At 41.0% G+C, this 18,216-nt stretch overlaps 1 protein-coding gene across 2 annotated transcripts in view; it reads left to right on the top strand.

Moving 5' to 3' along the window:
• The window catches only part of LAMA1 (laminin subunit alpha 1), a 163,529-nt gene that overhangs the window by 60,073 nt on the left and 85,240 nt on the right, over window positions 1–18,216 (top strand). For both annotated transcript variants that reach the window (XM_047698103.1, XM_047698104.1), the window contains exons 6-14: window positions 3,982–4,071; window positions 6,923–7,040; window positions 8,176–8,354; window positions 9,077–9,182; window positions 11,229–11,389; window positions 12,548–12,688; window positions 13,912–14,085; window positions 15,933–16,034; window positions 17,221–17,432. In XM_047698103.1, coding sequence (XP_047554059.1) covers window positions 3,982–4,071; window positions 6,923–7,040; window positions 8,176–8,354; window positions 9,077–9,182; window positions 11,229–11,389; window positions 12,548–12,688; window positions 13,912–14,085; window positions 15,933–16,034; window positions 17,221–17,432 — 1,283 coding nt within the window. The remainder of the gene's footprint in view (window positions 1–3,981; window positions 4,072–6,922; window positions 7,041–8,175; window positions 8,355–9,076; window positions 9,183–11,228; window positions 11,390–12,547; window positions 12,689–13,911; window positions 14,086–15,932; window positions 16,035–17,220; window positions 17,433–18,216) is intronic.

Raw genomic sequence — 18,216 nt, 5'->3', positions numbered from 1 at the left:
CACTCATTCTTTAGAAGGATGCTGTTTAGTCTCCATATATTTGGGTTCTTTCCAAATTGCCTCTTGTGATTGAGTTCTAGCTTCAGAGCATTGTGGTCTGAAAATATGCAGGGAATGATCCCAATCTTTTGATACCGGTTGAGACTTGATTTAGAACCAAGAATGTGATCTATTCTGGAGAATGTTCCATGTGCACTAGAGAAAGAATGTGTATTCTGTTGCTTTGGGATGAAATGTTCTGAATATATCTGTGATGTCCATCTGGTCCAGTGTGTCATTTAAGGCCTTGATTTCCTTGTTGATCTTTTGCTTGGATGATCTGTCCATTTCAATGAGGGGAGTGTTAAAATCCCCTACTATTATTGTATTATTGTCGATGTGTTTCTTTGATTTTGTTATTAATTGGTTTATATAGTTGGCTGCTCCCATGTTAGGGGCATAGATATTTAAAATTGTTAGATCTTCTTGTTGGACAGTTCCTTTGAGTATTATATAGTGTCCTTCCTCATCTCTTATTATAGTCTTTGGCTTAAAATGTAATTGATCTGATATAAGGATTGCCACTCCTGCTTTCTTCTGATGTCCATTAGCATGGTAAATTCTTTTCCACCCCCTCACTTTAAACCTGGAGGTGTCTTCGGGTTTAAGATGAGTTTCTTGTAGGCAACATATAGATGGGTTTTGTTTTTTTATCCATTCTGATACCCTGTGTCTTTTGATTGGGGCATTTAGCCCATTAACATTCAGGGTAAGTATTGAGAGATATGAATTTAGTGCCATGTATTGCCTGTAAGTTGACTGTTATTGTATATTGTCTCTGTTTCTTTCTGATCTACTACTTTTAGGGTCTCTCTTTGCTTAGAGGACCCCTTTCAATATTTCCTGTAGAGCTGGTTTGGTATTTGCAAATTCTTTCAGTTTTTGTTTGTCCTGGAAGCTTTTAATCTCTCCGTCTATTTTCAATGATAGCCTAGCTGGATATAGTATTCTTGGCTGCATGTTTTTCTCGTTTAGTACTCTGAATATATCATGCCAGCTCTTTCTGGCCTGCCAGGTCTCTGTGGATAAGTCTGCTGCCAATCTAATATTTTTACCATTGTACGTTACAGATTTCTTTTTCCGGGCTGCCTTCAGGATCTTTTCTTTGTCACTAAGACTTGTCAATTTTACTATTAGGTGACGGGGTGTGGACCTATTCTTATTGATTTTGAGGGGGGTTCTCTGAACCTCCTGGATTTTGATGCTTGTTCCCTTTGCCATATTGGGGAAATTCTCTCCAATAATTCTCTCCAACATACCTTCTGCTCCCCTCTCTGTTTCTTCTTCTTCTGGAATCCCAATTATTCTAATGTTGTTTCGTCTTATGGTGTCACTTATCTCTCGAATTCTCCCCTTGTGGTCCAGTAGCTGTTTGTCCCTCTTTTGCTCAGCTTCTTTATTCTGTGTCATTTGGTCTTCTATATCGCTAATTCTTTCTTCTGCCTCATCTATCCTAGCAGTGAGAGCCTCCATTTTTGATTGTACCTCATTAATAGCTTTTTTGATTTCAACTTGGTTAGATTTTAGTTCTTTTATTTCTCCAGAAAGGGCTTTTATATCTCCCGAGAGGGTTGCTTTAATATCTTCCATTCCTTTTTCAAGCCCGGCTAGAACCTTGAGAATCGTCATTCTGAACTCTATATCTGACATATTGCCAATGTCTGTATTGACTAGGTCCCTAGCCTTTGGTACTGCTTCTTGTTCTTTTTTTTGTTGTGAATTTTTCCGCCTTGTCATTTTGTCCAGATAAGAGTATATGAAGGAGCAAGTAAAATACTAAAAGTGTGACAACAACCCCAGGAAAATATGCTTTAGCCAAATCAGAAGAGATCCCAAATCGTGAGGGGGGAGAAAGAGGATAAAAAGGGGTTCAGAAAGGAAAAAAAAAAAAAGAAACTATTAAAAAAAGAAAGCTGATAAAGAAAAAATATAAAAAGGAAAAAATATATATACATATTAGATAAACTATTTAAAAAACGTTAAAAAAGAAAACGGTAAAAGTTAAAAAAATTTAGCAGAAGTAGCGAAAAAAAAATTGAAAAAAGAAAAAAAAATTAAATTAACTGCAAGGCTAAAGAATCATGGGGAGAAAGCCATGAGTTCCGTGCTTTGCTTTCTTCTCCTCTGGAATTCCGCCACTCTCCTTGGTATTGAAACTGCACTCCTTGGTAGGTGAACTTGGTCCTGGCTGGGTTTCTCGTTGATCTTCTGGGGGAGGGGCCTGTTGTAGTGATTCTCAAGCGTCTTTGCCCCAGGCGGAGTTGCACCGCCCTTACCCGGGGCCGGGCTGAGTAATCCGCTGGGGTTTGCTGGGTTTGCTTTCGGGAGCTTTTGTTCCCTGAGCGCTTTCCGTAGAGTTTCGGAGGGTGGGAATGAAGATGGCGGCCTCCCGATCTCCGGCCTGGAGATGCCGAGAGCCCGGGCCCCACTCCTCAGTGCGCCCTCAGAGAACAGCGCCCAATTGCTCCCGTCACCCTGGCCTCTGGCCGCGCTCTGAGCTGACCGAGCCTGCGACCGGTTCAAGGTAACCCCGAGCTGAGAGTCACTCCTCGGCTCTGTCTCTGTAGCCGGCTTCCCCGTTCTAATACCGGTAAGCTCTGCGACACTCATACACCCCCGATCCTTCTGTGACCCTGTGGGACCTGAGGCCGCGCTGACCCCGCCTGGGCTTCACCCCGGTGAAGCCTCTGGAGCGATGTCCCTCAGCGGAACAGACTTTAAAAGTCCTGATTTTGTGCTCTGTTGCTCTGCTGCTCGCCGGGAGCTGGCCCCTCCCCCCGCGGTCTATCTTCCCGTCGCTTTGGATTCACTTCTCCGCCAGTCCTACCTTTCAGATAGTGGTTGATTTTCTGTTTCTAGAATTGCTGTTCTTCTTCTCTTCAATCTCCCGTTGGATTTGTAGGTGTTTGCAATCTTTAGATAAGCTATTTAGCTGATCTCCCGCTACCTGAAGTAGTCTCAGCCTGCTACTTCTCCGCCATCTTGACTCCTCCTCCTATTCAGCTTATTCTTAATATACATTTTTGTCTGTTAGCCTTAATAGATTGCTTTCTAAATTTTATTTTCTGTTTCTCCATTGCTAATGTGTAAAAATACAGCCCATTTTTGTTGATTGATTTTGCATATTACTTTTGCTAAATTGTTAAAGTCACAGATTATTTCTAGTAGGTTTTTTTTGTTTGTTTGTTTTAGAGTTTCCCAAGTACACAATAATATCATCTACAAATAATGAGATTTTGGCCATACCATGCACTCTTTCTGTCTTTGATTTCTTTTTTCTTGCATTATTGAACTGGATGGGACCTCCCATAGATGTGGAATGGAAATGATGAGAGCAGACTGCGAGAGGAAAGCACTTAATCTTTCACTGCTAGCTCTCAGGTTTTCATGGATTCCCTTTATTAGGTCTGAACAGATTCTTTTACTGGCCTGCCAGCTTTTTTTAAATGAATGGTGGTAAACATGTCTGTAACACGTTTTTTGTGAATTTATAGAAATGATCAAATGATTTTTTTTCTCCTTTATCCTGTTAATATGGTGATTTACATTTACTGATCTTCCTATGTTGAACGAACTTTGCATTTTGGGGGAAAATTCTACTTGGTCATGAGTTGTTATCTTTTGTATAAAGTACTATATTCAATTGTAGAGTGCTGCATTCAGTGTTTTTTATGGGTTTTGAATATGACTGGCTGGTATGAGGTGCAGCCGAGTTCAGAATTTCTTTTAGATTCATTTGGTTTCTGTTGATGAGCTCATTGGGGCACTTTTTGTTTAAAATCAACACAACGATTTTGTGCATGAAGTATAATTTAAAAGGTGTATCAAATTATTTTTTAGGTTACCCGTAACAGCTGAGCTGTATGTTGGAGAACCCAGCATTTTCTTTGAACTGAAATAAAAGAGGCCTTAATTTCTGTTTGTCACTTTCTTTTTCCTTAGTATTACTATTCAATCAAAGACATTTCTGTTGGAGGAATGTGTATTTGTTATGGACATGCCAGTAGCTGCCCCTGGGATGAAACTACAAAGGTGAGTTCCAGTATTTTACAGTTTATTAAACTTTAAAAGACGAGTTATAGCTACAGTGTTTGCCTTACTATTTTTTTTTCTTTACTCAAGTCAGATGTTGAAAGGTATGAAATCATGTTGCAAAAAAAATTTTTCAGGTAATTTAACTGGTTTCATTTTTTTGACCAAATTTATTCTACTTTCTTTGGAAGATATATTTCTTTTGTTTGTTTGTTTTTTCCTCATTTGTCCAGCCCAAAGAAGATTTTTTTATCATGATAACATACTCTTTAATCTCTATCACTATTTGACCTATCTTCCCTACTCCATACCCCTCCCCTCTGATAACCATCAGTTTGTTATCTATGACTAAGAGTCTGTTTCTTGGTGTGCCTCTGCCTCTCTTTCTTTTTAAATTCTACATATGAGCGAGATCATATGGTATTTGTCATTGTCATTGTCTGACTTACTCTCTAGCTCTATCCATGTTGCAAATGGCAAGATTTCATTCTTTTTTATGGCTGAGTAATATTCCATTGTATAGAGGATAGCACTTCTTCATTCATCTATTGACAGTCACTTGGGCTGCATTCATAGTTTGGCTATCATAAATAATGCTGCAGTAAACATAGGGTACGAGTACCCCCTTGGAATTAGCATTTTTATATTTATTGGGTAAATACCCAGTAGTGCGTTTGCTGGATCATAGAGTAGTTCTATTTTTGATTTTTCGAGGAACCTCCACACTGTTTTCCAGTGTCTACACCGGTGTACATTCCCACCAGGAGTGTAGGTGTAACCTCTTCTCCTTTCTCTATATCCTCATCCCTTGTATTGTTGATTTTAGCCATTCTGACAAGTGTGAAGGAATATCACATTGTAACTTTGATTTGCATTTCCCTGATGATGAGTAATGTTGAGCATTTTTTCATTTGTCTGTAAGTCATCTGGATGTCTTCTTTGGAAAAATATCTTTTTTTGTCTTCTGCCCATTTTTTAATTGGATTATTTGTTTTTGGTGTTGAGTTGGATCAGCTCTTTATATATTTTGGATGCTAACTCTTTTTTGGGTGTGTCATTTGCAAATGTCTTCTCCCATTCAATAGGTTGCCTTTTAGTTTTGTTGATGGCTTCCTTTGCTGTGCAGAAACTTTTTATTTTAATGTAGTCCCAATAGTTGATTTTTGCTTTTATTTCCCTTGCCTCAGAAGACATATCTAGAAAAATGTTGCCATTGCCCATGTCAGAGAAATTATGCCTGTGCTCTCTTCAAGAATTTTTATGGTTTCAGGTCTCACATTGGGTCTTCAATCCATTTTGAATTTATTTCTGTGTATGGTAAAAGAAAGTGGTCCGGTTTCACTCTTTTGCATGTAACTGTCCAGTTTTCCCAACACCATTTGTTGAAGATATTTTTTTCTCCTTGTATATTCATTCCTCCTTTGTCAAAGCTTAATTCACCATATAATTCTGGGTTTATTTCTTGGTTTTCTATTCTATTCCATTGATCTATATGTCTGTGTTTATGCCAGTACCATACTGTTTAAATTACTACCACTTTGTAATATAACTTGAAATCCGGAATTGCAATACCTCCGATTTTATTTTTCGTTTTCCAGATTGCTTTGGCTATTTGAGGTCTTTTATGGTTCCATACAAATTGTAGGATTGTTTGTTCTAATTTTGTGAAAAATGCTGTTGGTGTTTTGGTAGGGATTGCATTAAATCTGTAGATTTATTTGAGTAGTACAAGCATTTTAACAGCATTAGTTCTTCCAACCCACGAGTGTGGAATTTCTTTCCATTTTTTTGCGTCCTCTTGAATTTCTTTCATTGGTGTTTTATTGTTTTCAGAGGACAGTTCTCTCGCCTCTTTGGGTAAGTTTACTCCTAGATGTTTTATTGTTTATGGTGCAATTGTAGATGGGATGGCTTTCTTAATTTCCTTTGCTGCCGCTTCATTATTAGTGCATAGCAATGCAACAGATTTCTGTAGGTTAATTTTGCTTCCTGCAACTTTACTGAATTCATTTTTTAGTTCTAGTAGTTTTTTGGTGGAGTCTTTGGGGTTTCCGTATATAGTAACATGCCTTCTTTCTTCCTTACCAGTTTCGATGCCTTTTATTTCTTTTATTTTTTTCGTTTGGGTGATGTATTTCTAATTAAATATGTACTATGAATTTTTTTGTTGTAAAATACACATAACATGAAATTTACCATTTTAACCATTTTCAAGTATATAGTTCTGTGTATGATCTTTGAAGCTCTTTTCTGTATAAGACTGTCAAGCAAAAACCATGCAGTTATAATTTATATAATTTATGCTTATTTTTTTTTAAAAGAATGGTTCCTTTCCTCCCATTTTGTCCCTCTTCCATGTTTGTGATACTAAATCAAGAGAAAATCAATTTTACCCATTTTAGCATAATAATAAGTGAATAATATGACACGCTGTTTCCTCTTAAACAACTTATATGAAGCGACTTGGTATTCCGTCCCCCTCCAGTCTTTGTAATTCGCTGACTCTCGAGTAGGATTATCCTCTATTGAGGCTGAAAACGAGGCAGATCAACAAAGTGTTTAGGAGGGGCTTATAAACCCTGAATATCAGTGCATCTTATTTGGAAAACTTTTTGTTCATGAGCCCATTTCAGTTTTAGTTCTGCTTTATTCTCTCTCACTTGTGTTTGTAACCAGGTCACGTGCATATATTTTCCTCCAACAATGAATGCCTCCACGCTCTGTTGGAGCCATATGTCCTCAGGGTTACCGCCATGCTGGATATGTGACCGTGATCAGTTCTGTTACAAATGAAGTTACAAAAATTATGCAGGTTAATTTCCAGATGTCATTTTGTATTTCCCATTTCTAGAGACTACAGTGTCAGTGTGAGCATAACACCTGTGGAGAGAGCTGCAGCCGGTGTTGCCCGGGGTACCACCAGCAGCCCTGGCGGCCCGGCACCGTTTCTGCCGGGAACACATGCGAAAGTAGGTCTCCTGAGAATGGAAGGATGTAGCGTTTTTCCTTCTTAATAGGCTTACTCTGATGATGACTTGACATTTTGACTAGTATGTAACTCGTTCTCTTACATATTCAAAGAATTCCCAAAGTGATGTATTACTTGAAAATGATTTAAAATATTAAGGCCCACGTGTATCTTTAGGGATTTGCCATTTTATTTTGGTTTCCACTTCCCATATGTGAATGTATTCTTTATTAATTTGGATTTAATTTTTTTGGATTTAATTTTTAAGTAAGCGATATATTCACACGATTCCAGCATCCACCAATATATAAACAATATGTAGGGAAAAGTATTACTTCCACTCTGTCTCCATCCATCCTACTTTTTACTATTTCTTATTATGTTCTTCCTGAAATTTTTATGCAAATAAAACATACATCAACATATTCCTCCCCCCACCGTAGTTCCTACATGGGACCTGACATGCTATGCCTATCATTCTATACATTGCTTTTATAGCTAACAGTATGTCTTGAAAATCTTTCCATGTTAGCAATATGAAACACTGTTCTTATTTTTTTATTTATTTATTTTTCTTTCAATCCAGTATAATTAACACACAGTGTTATGTTACTTTCAGGTATACGATATATTTATTACTCAGTGTTCATGAGGATGAGCGTGACTTCATCTCCTTCACCTATTTTACCCTTCCCTCCACCCAACTCCCCTCTGGTCACCACCAGTTTGTTCTCTATTGGAATGCTGTTTTTAAAACCAGTACCACTGAATTCCATTAAATGGATGCAATGTAATTAAAAGAGCTACCCATCCATGGATAGTTCCGTTGTTCCCAGTCTTCTGTTAACACAAACAGCAGTGTGATGATCAAGCCTGTAGACATCATTCATAAATGCAGGTGTTTCTGTGGGATTATGATCCCAGAAGATAAGTTGAGGGGTCAAGTGGGTATGCTTGTGTATAATTTTGATGTCTACTCCCAATCGTCCTCCGTAAGATTGCCCATAATCTGTTAAATTTACTTATTCTGGAATTTTGATTTAATTTACGGTCCTAGAAACTTACTTAGGGAGGGAAGGGTTTTCTTTATATAGGACTTAATAAATACATTAATTGAGATGTTCAAATTCTCCTAGAATGTAATTGTCACAATAAAGCCCAAGACTGTTACTATGATGAAAGTGTTGCCAGTCAGAGGAGGAGTTTGAATACTGCTGGACAGTTCCAAGGAGGCGGGGTTTGCATCAATTGCCTGCAGAATACCATGGGGATCAATTGTGAGACCTGTATTGATGGATATTATAGACCATACAAGGTGAGAGTGTTTATATTATAGACCATACAAGGTAAGAGTGTTTCTTCACCAGAGCTGAATTTCATTGTCTTTCCAAAATGGAAAAGAGATTTTGCTAATGGTCACCTCCAATATTGGAAACTCGTTTCCTTCTGTAATATTTCCTTTATATTCTTATTCTCCTAGTAGCCTTTTTCAGATATCCACTTCCTATCCAGTCTGTCCTGTTTTCCTAATCAGAGTAGGATGCTCACTTTTTAATTTAACTTGGATTTGGGGCCCTACTGTCTGTGTAGTCTTGGTTTTGTAATACTAACTGTGAATGTGAAGAGTCAGCCAAAAACTATCGCAGCTGTATCTTGCCCGTAGGGAGTGCTTGGTCCATCCTCTGCTGACCTGATAAGTAGTTATCACCTGGGTCCTACAGAGGTCTGGTCTAGGTGACAGTTATACGTGGCTGTGAGAGATAGAGGAGCAAGGGGAGCCCTGTAACAGTGATCATGGAGAAGGAAGGCACCTTACTAATGACACTGGCTGCTGTCCCATCCAAAAACATTTGGGGCTTTCTGTCTTGAGCTCACATTATTTTCCTGAGACCTACACTCCCTGGGTATACAAAATCACTATAATAGTCACATCTTGAATAAAAAACCAATAACTTGTCATTGGTATTATTGTTGATATTATTGCTAATACTGCCATTCATTCTAGTAAGATAATCCAGGACAAACTCTGCCTTTCAGGTGTCTCCTTATGAAGACAACCCTTGTCGTCCCTGTGACTGTGACCCTTTTGGGTCCCTCAGTTCAGTCTGTATTAAAGATGAGCTCCAATCGGACTTACACAAAGGTAGCTCCTTGATTCGTTCTTGTGCTTGAATTGATTTTTGGCGGGGGGGGGGGGGTGTTACGTGGAACATTTGTACTTGGTGGAACTATCATCACTGGATAGAATCAGATGATATGATTCTCTACCGATTCTTTTGTTTACAAAATACTTATCAACTTACTTACTGTGTGGCCAGCAATTTTTTAGGGCCCAGGAATATGTGCTTGAACAAGATGATCAAAAGTTCTGCTCACAGGCAGACACTCAACGAAATACATGCATAGTATAACTCCGGTAGGGATGAATGCTATGGGCATGAAGCAAAATTAGGAGTGATGATTGGAGGGAGGTGGGGTGTAAAGAGGGCAATCTTGAGGTGATGGAATGACATTTGAGCAGATAATTGAGCAGATAATTGAGCATTTGATGAGAGAAGAAATAAGTCTCAGTTTAAAGCCATATGGGGAACACAGTAAATAGCAATCCCTCTCTTTAGCTCTTAGAAGACACTCACAAGGCTTTTGCATACATCATCCAGCAAAGCAAACAAATTCTCCTGCTGACTTTGTAAATGTCAGTGTTCTTTATGTTGCAAAAACTGGCAAAGGACTTGCAAATACCACAATCTCCTGAAAAGGTTGCATCTGTTCAAAGACTTCTGTGACCTCATTAAATTCTCGGTCACTATCAGTTAAAGTGGATACTGACCAGCAGGGAAGGGTTTGCCAAGTGTGGAGCCCACCCGCAATGCAGGGGGTAATTTACACAATTGAATTAATCCTTCCCAGTGACTGGTAATGGGATGCTAATGATAATGAGGATGATGGTGATTGTAGTGACAATTACCCTTGATTGGGTTCATTTTTAGAAATACACCATTTAAACATTCAACCAGAGCAGATAGAAATTATTTAACACATTTTATAGGCAAGGAAGCTGTAACTCAAAGCAGTTAAGAAACCTGGCTGAGGTTACACAACTAGGAAATTTCAGAGCTGGTGTTAAAAGCAAAAGTAGTGCTCATTGCCCTTTATCATTTCCCTTGTGCTTTCAAAAAAATTTTTTTTATTTTGTGATACAGTTCACTAACATACAATTCACCCATTTAAAGTATAGGATTCAATGTTTTGGGGTATATTTGTGTGTGCAGCCATCAACACAGCCTACTACTAGACAATTTTCATCACTCCATAAGAAACCCCTTCCCTGTGGTAATCACTTCCCATTTCCCTCCATGCCCTCTGCCCCAGTGCTAGGCAAACACTGATCTACTTTCTGCCCATGGAGCTGCTTATTCAGGACATTTTGTATAAATTTATCCATGCTGTAGCCTCCATTGGTCCTTTTTTTTTTTTCTTTTCTGAATACTACTCTATCATATGTATGTACCACATTTTATAAGCCATTCATCAGTTGATGGGTATTTCATTTGTTTCCACTCTGGTCATTACAAGTAATGCTGCTACAAACATTCGTGTCTAACTTTTTTTGTGGATGTATGTTTTCATTGTTCTTGGGTAAATGGTTAGGAGTGGAATTGCTGGGTCATAGAGTAACATGCTTCATACTTTGAAGAAGTGCCAAACTGCTTTCCTTTCTGTTTTTTTTTTTTAATTTTTTATTTAAATTCAATTAACCATCATAGAGGGCATCCTTAGCTTTAGGTGTCCTGTTCAATCATTATTACTTGTGTTTAACAACCAGTGTTCATCATATCATGTGCCCTGTTTTCCAAAGTCATGGCACCATTGGGCATTCCCACCAGCCTCTGTTTTTCATCTCTGTTTTCTTTTTTTAAACCAAGTTAAACTGTGATCTATGTGCCATATCTGGTACACCCCCTGTTTTTGTAAATAAAGTTTTATTGGAACAGAGCTATGCCTATCTGTTGAGGTATTATGTGTGGCTGGTCCCAGGCACTTAGGGCAGAGTTGGGTAATTGCAACAGAGATTTCTGGCCACAAAGCTTGAAATATTTCATCTCTGGCCCTTTAGAGAAATAGTTTCCCAACCCCTGCCTTAACATTTTTGCTCTACTATTGGGCATTGCCATCCTTTTCTTCCCAGGGAAGCGGCCAGGTCAATGCCCATGCAAGGAAGGCTATGCAGGAGAAAAATGTGATCGCTGCCAGTTTGGTTACAAGGCTTACCCAGCCTGCATCCGCTGTGAGTGTAGTCGGGCTGGGAGTGTGAACGAGGACCCATGCTCAGAGCCTTGTCTCTGTAAGGTACGTGTGCAGGTTAAAGACGACCCTGAGTTTCCTTTGAGGTGTCCTAAGAAAACAACACAGCCCACAGGCTCAGGCAATCAGTTCTCGAGCAAAGCAGCAAGGTTTAAGTAGAAGTCTCCTTCCTGTACCTTCCTGAGAAGCATGATGTTCTGTCACAGTCCTTGTCCTTAGCCTTAGATGGGCACCCAATTTTCTTTCTTTTTTTGCTTTCTGGGCAATGGCTGTCTATTCCAGAGGCATTTCTGTGACTTCCGAGGTGAAACCAAATACTGCATTTCTTAAGCCTGGGACATTATCTGACATTCTGGTCCAGCTTAATGTTTCAAGGAGAAGCAGATAAATACTAAATTTATAAAAATATTAATTAAAGACAGAGATATTATTTTGGATTTCTCTTAAAAAGGAATTGGACAGTGATAAAAATCAGTCGTTAGGTAACAGGGAGGTGGGGATCTTTTGCTATCTGATATTAATACCCGTTTCCCCATAATAACCATGACTTGTTGGACTTCCCATTATATCTTCTGTGCTTCTTCCCATGTACGCAGGGTCTTAAGCATATGTTATAAGTGACTGAAAATAATCTTGAGCACTTATTAATAAGACAAATATATACCCTCCTCAGGCTTTAAAATTCTCAAAAGATCACGAAAACGGAAGATTTAGAACCAAGCAATACAATAAAAGTCATTTCAATATAAATGACTGAGCTCTGGGATCCTGACCCTCATTCTTTTTTTTTTTTAAAGATTTTATTTATTTATTTAACAGAGATCACAAGTAGGCAGAGAGGCAGGCAGAGAGAGAGATAGAGAGGAGGAAGCAGGATCCCTGCTAAGCAGAGATCCCGACTCAGGGCTTGATCCCAGGACCCTGGGATCATGACCTGAGCCGAAGGCAGAGGCTTTAACCCACTGAGTCACCCAGGCGCCCCTCTTGACCCTCATTCTTGACTATAAAATTAAGTGGTCATAATTTCAAAAATATCTGCTCTGGAAATAATGACTTCATGAGGCTATACATCTCCTTGGAGCATCTATTTTCTTACCTGTTTCTCTGCAAACACCTTTCTTGTTAATGTCATGTTAATGCCACTTTATTCTACCTACCTAGACACACTGGTTTCAAAGCTAATCTTCTCTCTACTCCATGCAGGAAAATGTTGAGGGAGACAATTGTGACCTCTGCAAGCCAGGATTCTATAACTTGAAGGAGAGAAACCCTGAGGGCTGCTCAGAGTGCTTCTGCTTTGGTGTTTCTGATGTCTGCGACAGCCTTTCTTGGTCCATCAGTCAGGTGCGGGTACCTTCCCAGAGCCCGGATTTAAGATGCGTGCCACCTCAAATGAGCAATCTGGGAGCTGTGTTCTAAAGCATGGGGGCTGCCTTTCCCTGTACCACCACTCCCAGCCATTTAGAATGACATGGGCACGGATCAGAGGCAGCCCGCTACTACAGTATCACAAAAGTTTCTTCCTTGGTCATGTATTTGTTCCTACATACATTTCCCTATCCAAACAATAGGATGTTATTATTGTATTGTAGAATGTATGTTGTTTCAGTGTTTTCTGTAGGGAAGTGCATCTGGGTGTGGTGACAAAGGTGAGCTCTGGGCCCACTGCTCCACACTGGTCCCAGGCTGGGGAGCTCATCAGGACATGGGGCCATGGAGAATTTTCTAGCTCAGGGAACCTGGTGAGAGTAGGAACAACAACAAGTGACATAGGGAGTATGAGGGCAGGCAAGGTATCCTCAGTTGTTCTGGGAATGGGGAGTCCTGGGGGGATGCTAAAGGGTGCCTGGGAGGCCAGTGGAATGGCTGGAGGTTAGGGTGGACCCCAGGGTACAGGGCTCATCTGTTGTAAACACCTGGCCTCCCCATGACCATCTCAGGAGAACTGTATTCAGGGTGTGTGTTAGCAGGGGGGCATGCTAGTCCCTGTCTCTTCTTTTCCTCCCTCCCTGGCAGGTTGGTGAGGAGTGGGAGCAACATGGGGGAGGGAGTGGGAACCCCAAACAGTACCTGAAAAGGAAGATGAATCCCTGTGGCTATCATGCTGGGGTAATGGCTTATCATGTCTTTATAGATGACAAATTAGGAAGATAGGATCTGAAGGTTATTTTTAGACAATTTTCAGCTTTTTGGTAAAAAGCAGGAAGCAATGATGAAGAAATCAGAGTTAGCAAAAGACATTTTGTTCAGTGCACCTATTAAGGTCTTTGCTATTTTTTTTTTTTTAAATCTAAAATACATATCCATGACCTTGACAGTTCTGCTCGCTCACTTGCTTATAACTGATCTGGGGATCTGGGGAGAATTTGACTCATTCTCAGATGTTCTTGGTCCTTTGACAAGTAGAAAGGTTGCAAGTCGTGTGGGTCTATGGCTACAGGGTATTGACTTTGTTCCTAAGAAGGTCTCTGGGTCTACTTCTTCACTGTAGGAATGTTAGCCCTGCACTGGGTGACATCTCAGGGGACTTCTATTGCATGTTCTGAAATTCTGAATCTTTTTTTAAGGTGAGAGATATGTCTGGGTGGCTGGTCACTGACCTGGTCAGTCCAAGCAAGATCCCATCTCAGCAAGACGCGCTGGGTGGGCATCACTGGATCAGCATCAACAACACGGTGGTCTCACAGAGGCTGACTTCCAAGTATTACTGGTCAGCCCCAGAGGCCTACCTCGGAAATAAGGTAGGGCCATCACCGGGAGTGACATCTTGGGCAAAGATCTCAGAGCACATTAAGAAAGAACTTCTGTTGGGAATTTAAGTCAACTCACATGGTCTGGCTTAGCCTTGTGTGACTTTATTCCATCATTATTAAACTGTGAACTTTATTCTTGGCCACATGGGTCATGGGTGCTCTGTTGAAGGAAGTCTTGTCCCCGCCTCCCATGACAGGCTCTCTGCTTTCCTCTGCATTCCTGGATCAATGACTTGGGGCTTTGTGAAGCGTGGGGAGCATTCCTGCTTTGTTTAGTTAGCCCTGTACTTACCTTAGCCCCAGAGCCCGGCGTGTAGAAGGCACTCAGGCGGGACAGGCTGGGCAGTGGGGCTGGGGTCCTGCCAGCTTCATTATCAAGATGGACCATTTCTCACCTAACATTCCCGTTTAGTAACAGACAGGATGCTTCTCATTTTAAGAAAATGCAAAATGGTGATTCTACAAAATGGAAATTTGGTTAATAGGATTTAACCTGCCATTGTCCCCTTCTTCCTCACCAGTCATTCTGCTTCTTCTTTTTTTCTTTTCTTTTCTTCTTCTTTTTTTTTTTTTTTTTACTTGAGACAGAGAGAGAGAGAGAGAGAGAACACAAGCAGAGGGAAGGAACAGAGGGAGAGAGAGAGAAACAGACTCCCTGCTGAGCAGGGAGTCAAATGTGGGGCTTGATCTCAGGACCCTAGGATCATGACCTGAACCAAAGGCAGACGCTTAACCTACTGAGCCACCCAGGCACCCCTAATATTGCCACTTCCGTCCAGATTCTGATGATCTGAAAATATACTCAATGCAATCTATCAAGCTCCATGCTCCCCTTTCCTGTGCATTTGGTTTGTTTTGAAGTAACGGTATGTGTTTCATCACAGTGCAGGTGTTATAGCTTGGAAAGTTTCCATTTGTTGGTCATATTTTAATTTCATAACTTATTTTATTTAGATTTTATGTAGATTTAGGTTTAAGTAGTGTTTATTTTGAAAATGATTATTTTTCCCTTCAAATTATAATCCTAGAAGGTGTGCTCTATTTATAATAGGATCTTATCACCAAAGGTTAATGATTTTTTTCTATTAAGATCACTTTTCTGATTTTATGGTTCAGAGACTGGATTCTGAACCTCGTGTTGTTGTCACACATCTGTCATGAAGAAAATCTCCATTTTACATGAAAGGATATGACCAGGAGGAAAAACCTTTAGCCCTTCTTTTAGCTGATGAGACTTGTTCTTCTTCTTCTTCTTTTTTTTTTTAATTTATTTGACAGAGAGAGAGAGAGAGATCACAAGTAGGCAGAGAGGCAGGCAGAGAGAGGGGGAAGCAGGCTCCCCACTGAGCAGAGAGCCTGATGCAGGGCTTGATCCCAGGACCCTGAGATCATGACCTGAGCTGAAGGCAGAGGCTTAACCCACTGAGCCACCTAGGCGCCCCCTTTATTATTCTTCTGCAAGCAGAGCAATGAGGTCAGAATATTGGGATTATCATCGTAGATCTAACTCCTAACCCAGAAAGGGTTTAAGTGAAATACCTTCTCCTGTGCGATTCACAGAAACTGGGGCTCACTCACCTTGGGCTCTCTACGAAGGAGCACATCTTCCTTCTCTACCTTTAAATCACATCCTGTATTTTGGTAATATTGGTTAAACAATATTATAATATAATAGACTTTCTTTTTGCTGCCTTATTGCAGACTTACTTATGTGCTGTGGCCCCTCGGACACCTTGCAGCCAGGTGGTTTCCCAACGGATCCTGGCCACCACTTCCTCTTTCGGAGGGACTGTGGTCATGGACCCTCCGTGTTCACTCTCGCTTACCTTTTTCAGCTGACTGCATTTGGTGGCTTCCTCAAGTACACGGTGTCTTACGATATTCCCGTGGAGACAGTGGATGGAGACCTCATGTCTCACGCTGATGTCATCATTAAGGTACTTGCTTTCACATTGCTTTGCTGTAGAGTAGAAGGGCTTAGCCGAGGGACACTTTGTGACTCCGAGTGGCTGAGGGAGGGCTTAGTAGCAGGGAGCCCAGGGCCAGGTGGCTGTTCAGCAAGGCTTTGACTGGTCCGGACATCACCGAGACCTAATGTGACAATTCTCTTTGAACCCATCCCAGAGCTGCCTCAGGACAGCCCATGTGGCTTGCCCCTCCATCCCTGAAGCTGACCCAGCTTTTCAGTTGAAAAGGGGGACCGATGTTAGCCCTGATGTTGGCAGTCCCCTGTCAGCCCTCTGAGTCCTCCCTCTGTCATCTCCTGCCACATTGCCTCCCACGTGAATGCTTAAGCGGCAGTGCTTGGCAGTGTGGGGATGGAGACGAGTTGCCATTTCTGTCCTCAGCCACTGTCCCTAACTCTGTACTCTCACTCTCCTCCTCCCCCGTTGCTCAAGGACCTAGCTCAGCCTCACTGGAAATTTTCCCAAAGGTAAGAAACCACCTCAGGTTCTAGTCAGCAGTGTCCAACCCCCCCCCCCCCGCCCCCTTGATTTTTTAATTTTTCTTTAAAGATTTTACTTATTTATTTGAGAAAGAGAACAAGCAGGGGGTTTGAGGGAGGGGCAGAAAGAGAAGGAGAAGCAGACTCCCTGCTGAGCAGAGAGGCCAACATGGGACTTGATCCCAGGACCCTGGGATCATGACCTGAGCTGAAGGCAGACACTAAGCCACTACTGAGCCACCCGGGCATCCTTATCTCCTGGCACCTTGATGTGCACCCCCGTGTCCAGTCTGCAGCAAGTGGGAAGAGTATGACATAAGGTATTTTGGTGAATGGCCGTTTTAGGGAAAGCTAGAGGTATCTTCATATGCTTTTCTACTTTTGCTCTTCAGTTAAAGATGAGGGGTGTAGGGGAACTGTGGCACACACATGCTGCTTCTCTCCTGAGATCCCAGTGCAGGACCCAACCCTAGATTTATTCTCTGAATCCCTCTGAGGGGAATACGATGAAACACCTCCCCGCAGTCATTCTGGACCAAGATTTACAGACACGATTACACCTTCGGCCTGAGAACCTAAGCACAAATTAAAAGCCACATTGTTGAATACAAACACAATTTTATTTTTTGATCATGAAGTTGAATTATGAATACATTCCCTCTTGTTTTAAATATTAGGGAAATGGACTCACTTTAAGCACCCAGGCTGAGGGGCTGTCATTACAACCCTATGAAGAGTACTTGAACGTGGTCAGACTTGTGCCGGAGAACTTCCGAGATCTTAATAAAAAAAGGGAGATAGATCGCGACCAGCTGATGACTGTCCTTGCCAATGTGACGCATCTTTTGATCAGAGCCAACTACAATTCTGCAAAAAGGGCTCTTTACAGGTATGTATTGAGAGAAAGGGAAAGCTTGTGGGGAGGGTCCTTAATCTCATCTTCATCTATTAAGAATGATGTGTTTTCAGTGCAGTATATTTTACTTGATTATTTCAAGAGCACAGCTAATGGAACTGGTTGTCTTAAAAAATACTTTTATTACAATTTTAGTGAAGATGTACAATAGTTGTCCATGACAAACATGCCTCAGTAGGAGATCATCTTGAGGTCAGGATCGGAAACCTTCAGGGCGGTTTTCTGAGAAATGCCTGATAAGTTCACAGTTGTCTGGACCACCTTGCATGTGGTTTTTACCCTCCTGATGTTAATGGTCTTAGATTTTACCGTATACTTAAGCTAATGTTCCTATCCTTGGCCATGTCATTACTTCCAGTAGGTCAATTTCTGGCAATGCCAGTCTACGCATGCACGTTGGACACAGATAAACAAACACAGGATTATACATTTAGGAACAATCTCTCTATTCGAGATAGGATGATTGAATGGGTCAGTCTTTCTGAAGCGTTTCAGCTCCAACTGGGCAACATCAGACCCTTTCCATGGCTGTCTAGGCACCTGCTCTTTTTTGCAGAGAATGTTGCAAATGTCTCAAATGCTGCAGAGGCCTTCCAGGCAATACCGACAGCTTTCAGAAATCATATTGCTGTGAAAATCCGTAGCTCCTTACAAAGGTCCCATAACCTGTTTGTTTGAACAGAACTTTTTAAAGAATCTACCTTCATCGAGGTGTTAGCTGTTGTTTGCAGGAGGGCGTCTGAGTCATGGGGTGACC

This window comes from Lutra lutra, chromosome 12 (genome assembly GCF_902655055.1).
Source record: "Lutra lutra chromosome 12, mLutLut1.2, whole genome shotgun sequence".
Taxonomy (NCBI): domain Eukaryota; kingdom Metazoa; phylum Chordata; class Mammalia; order Carnivora; family Mustelidae; genus Lutra; species Lutra lutra.
The sequence above is the reverse complement of the archived record's forward strand: the minus strand, read 5'-3'. Positions and strand labels throughout refer to the sequence as shown.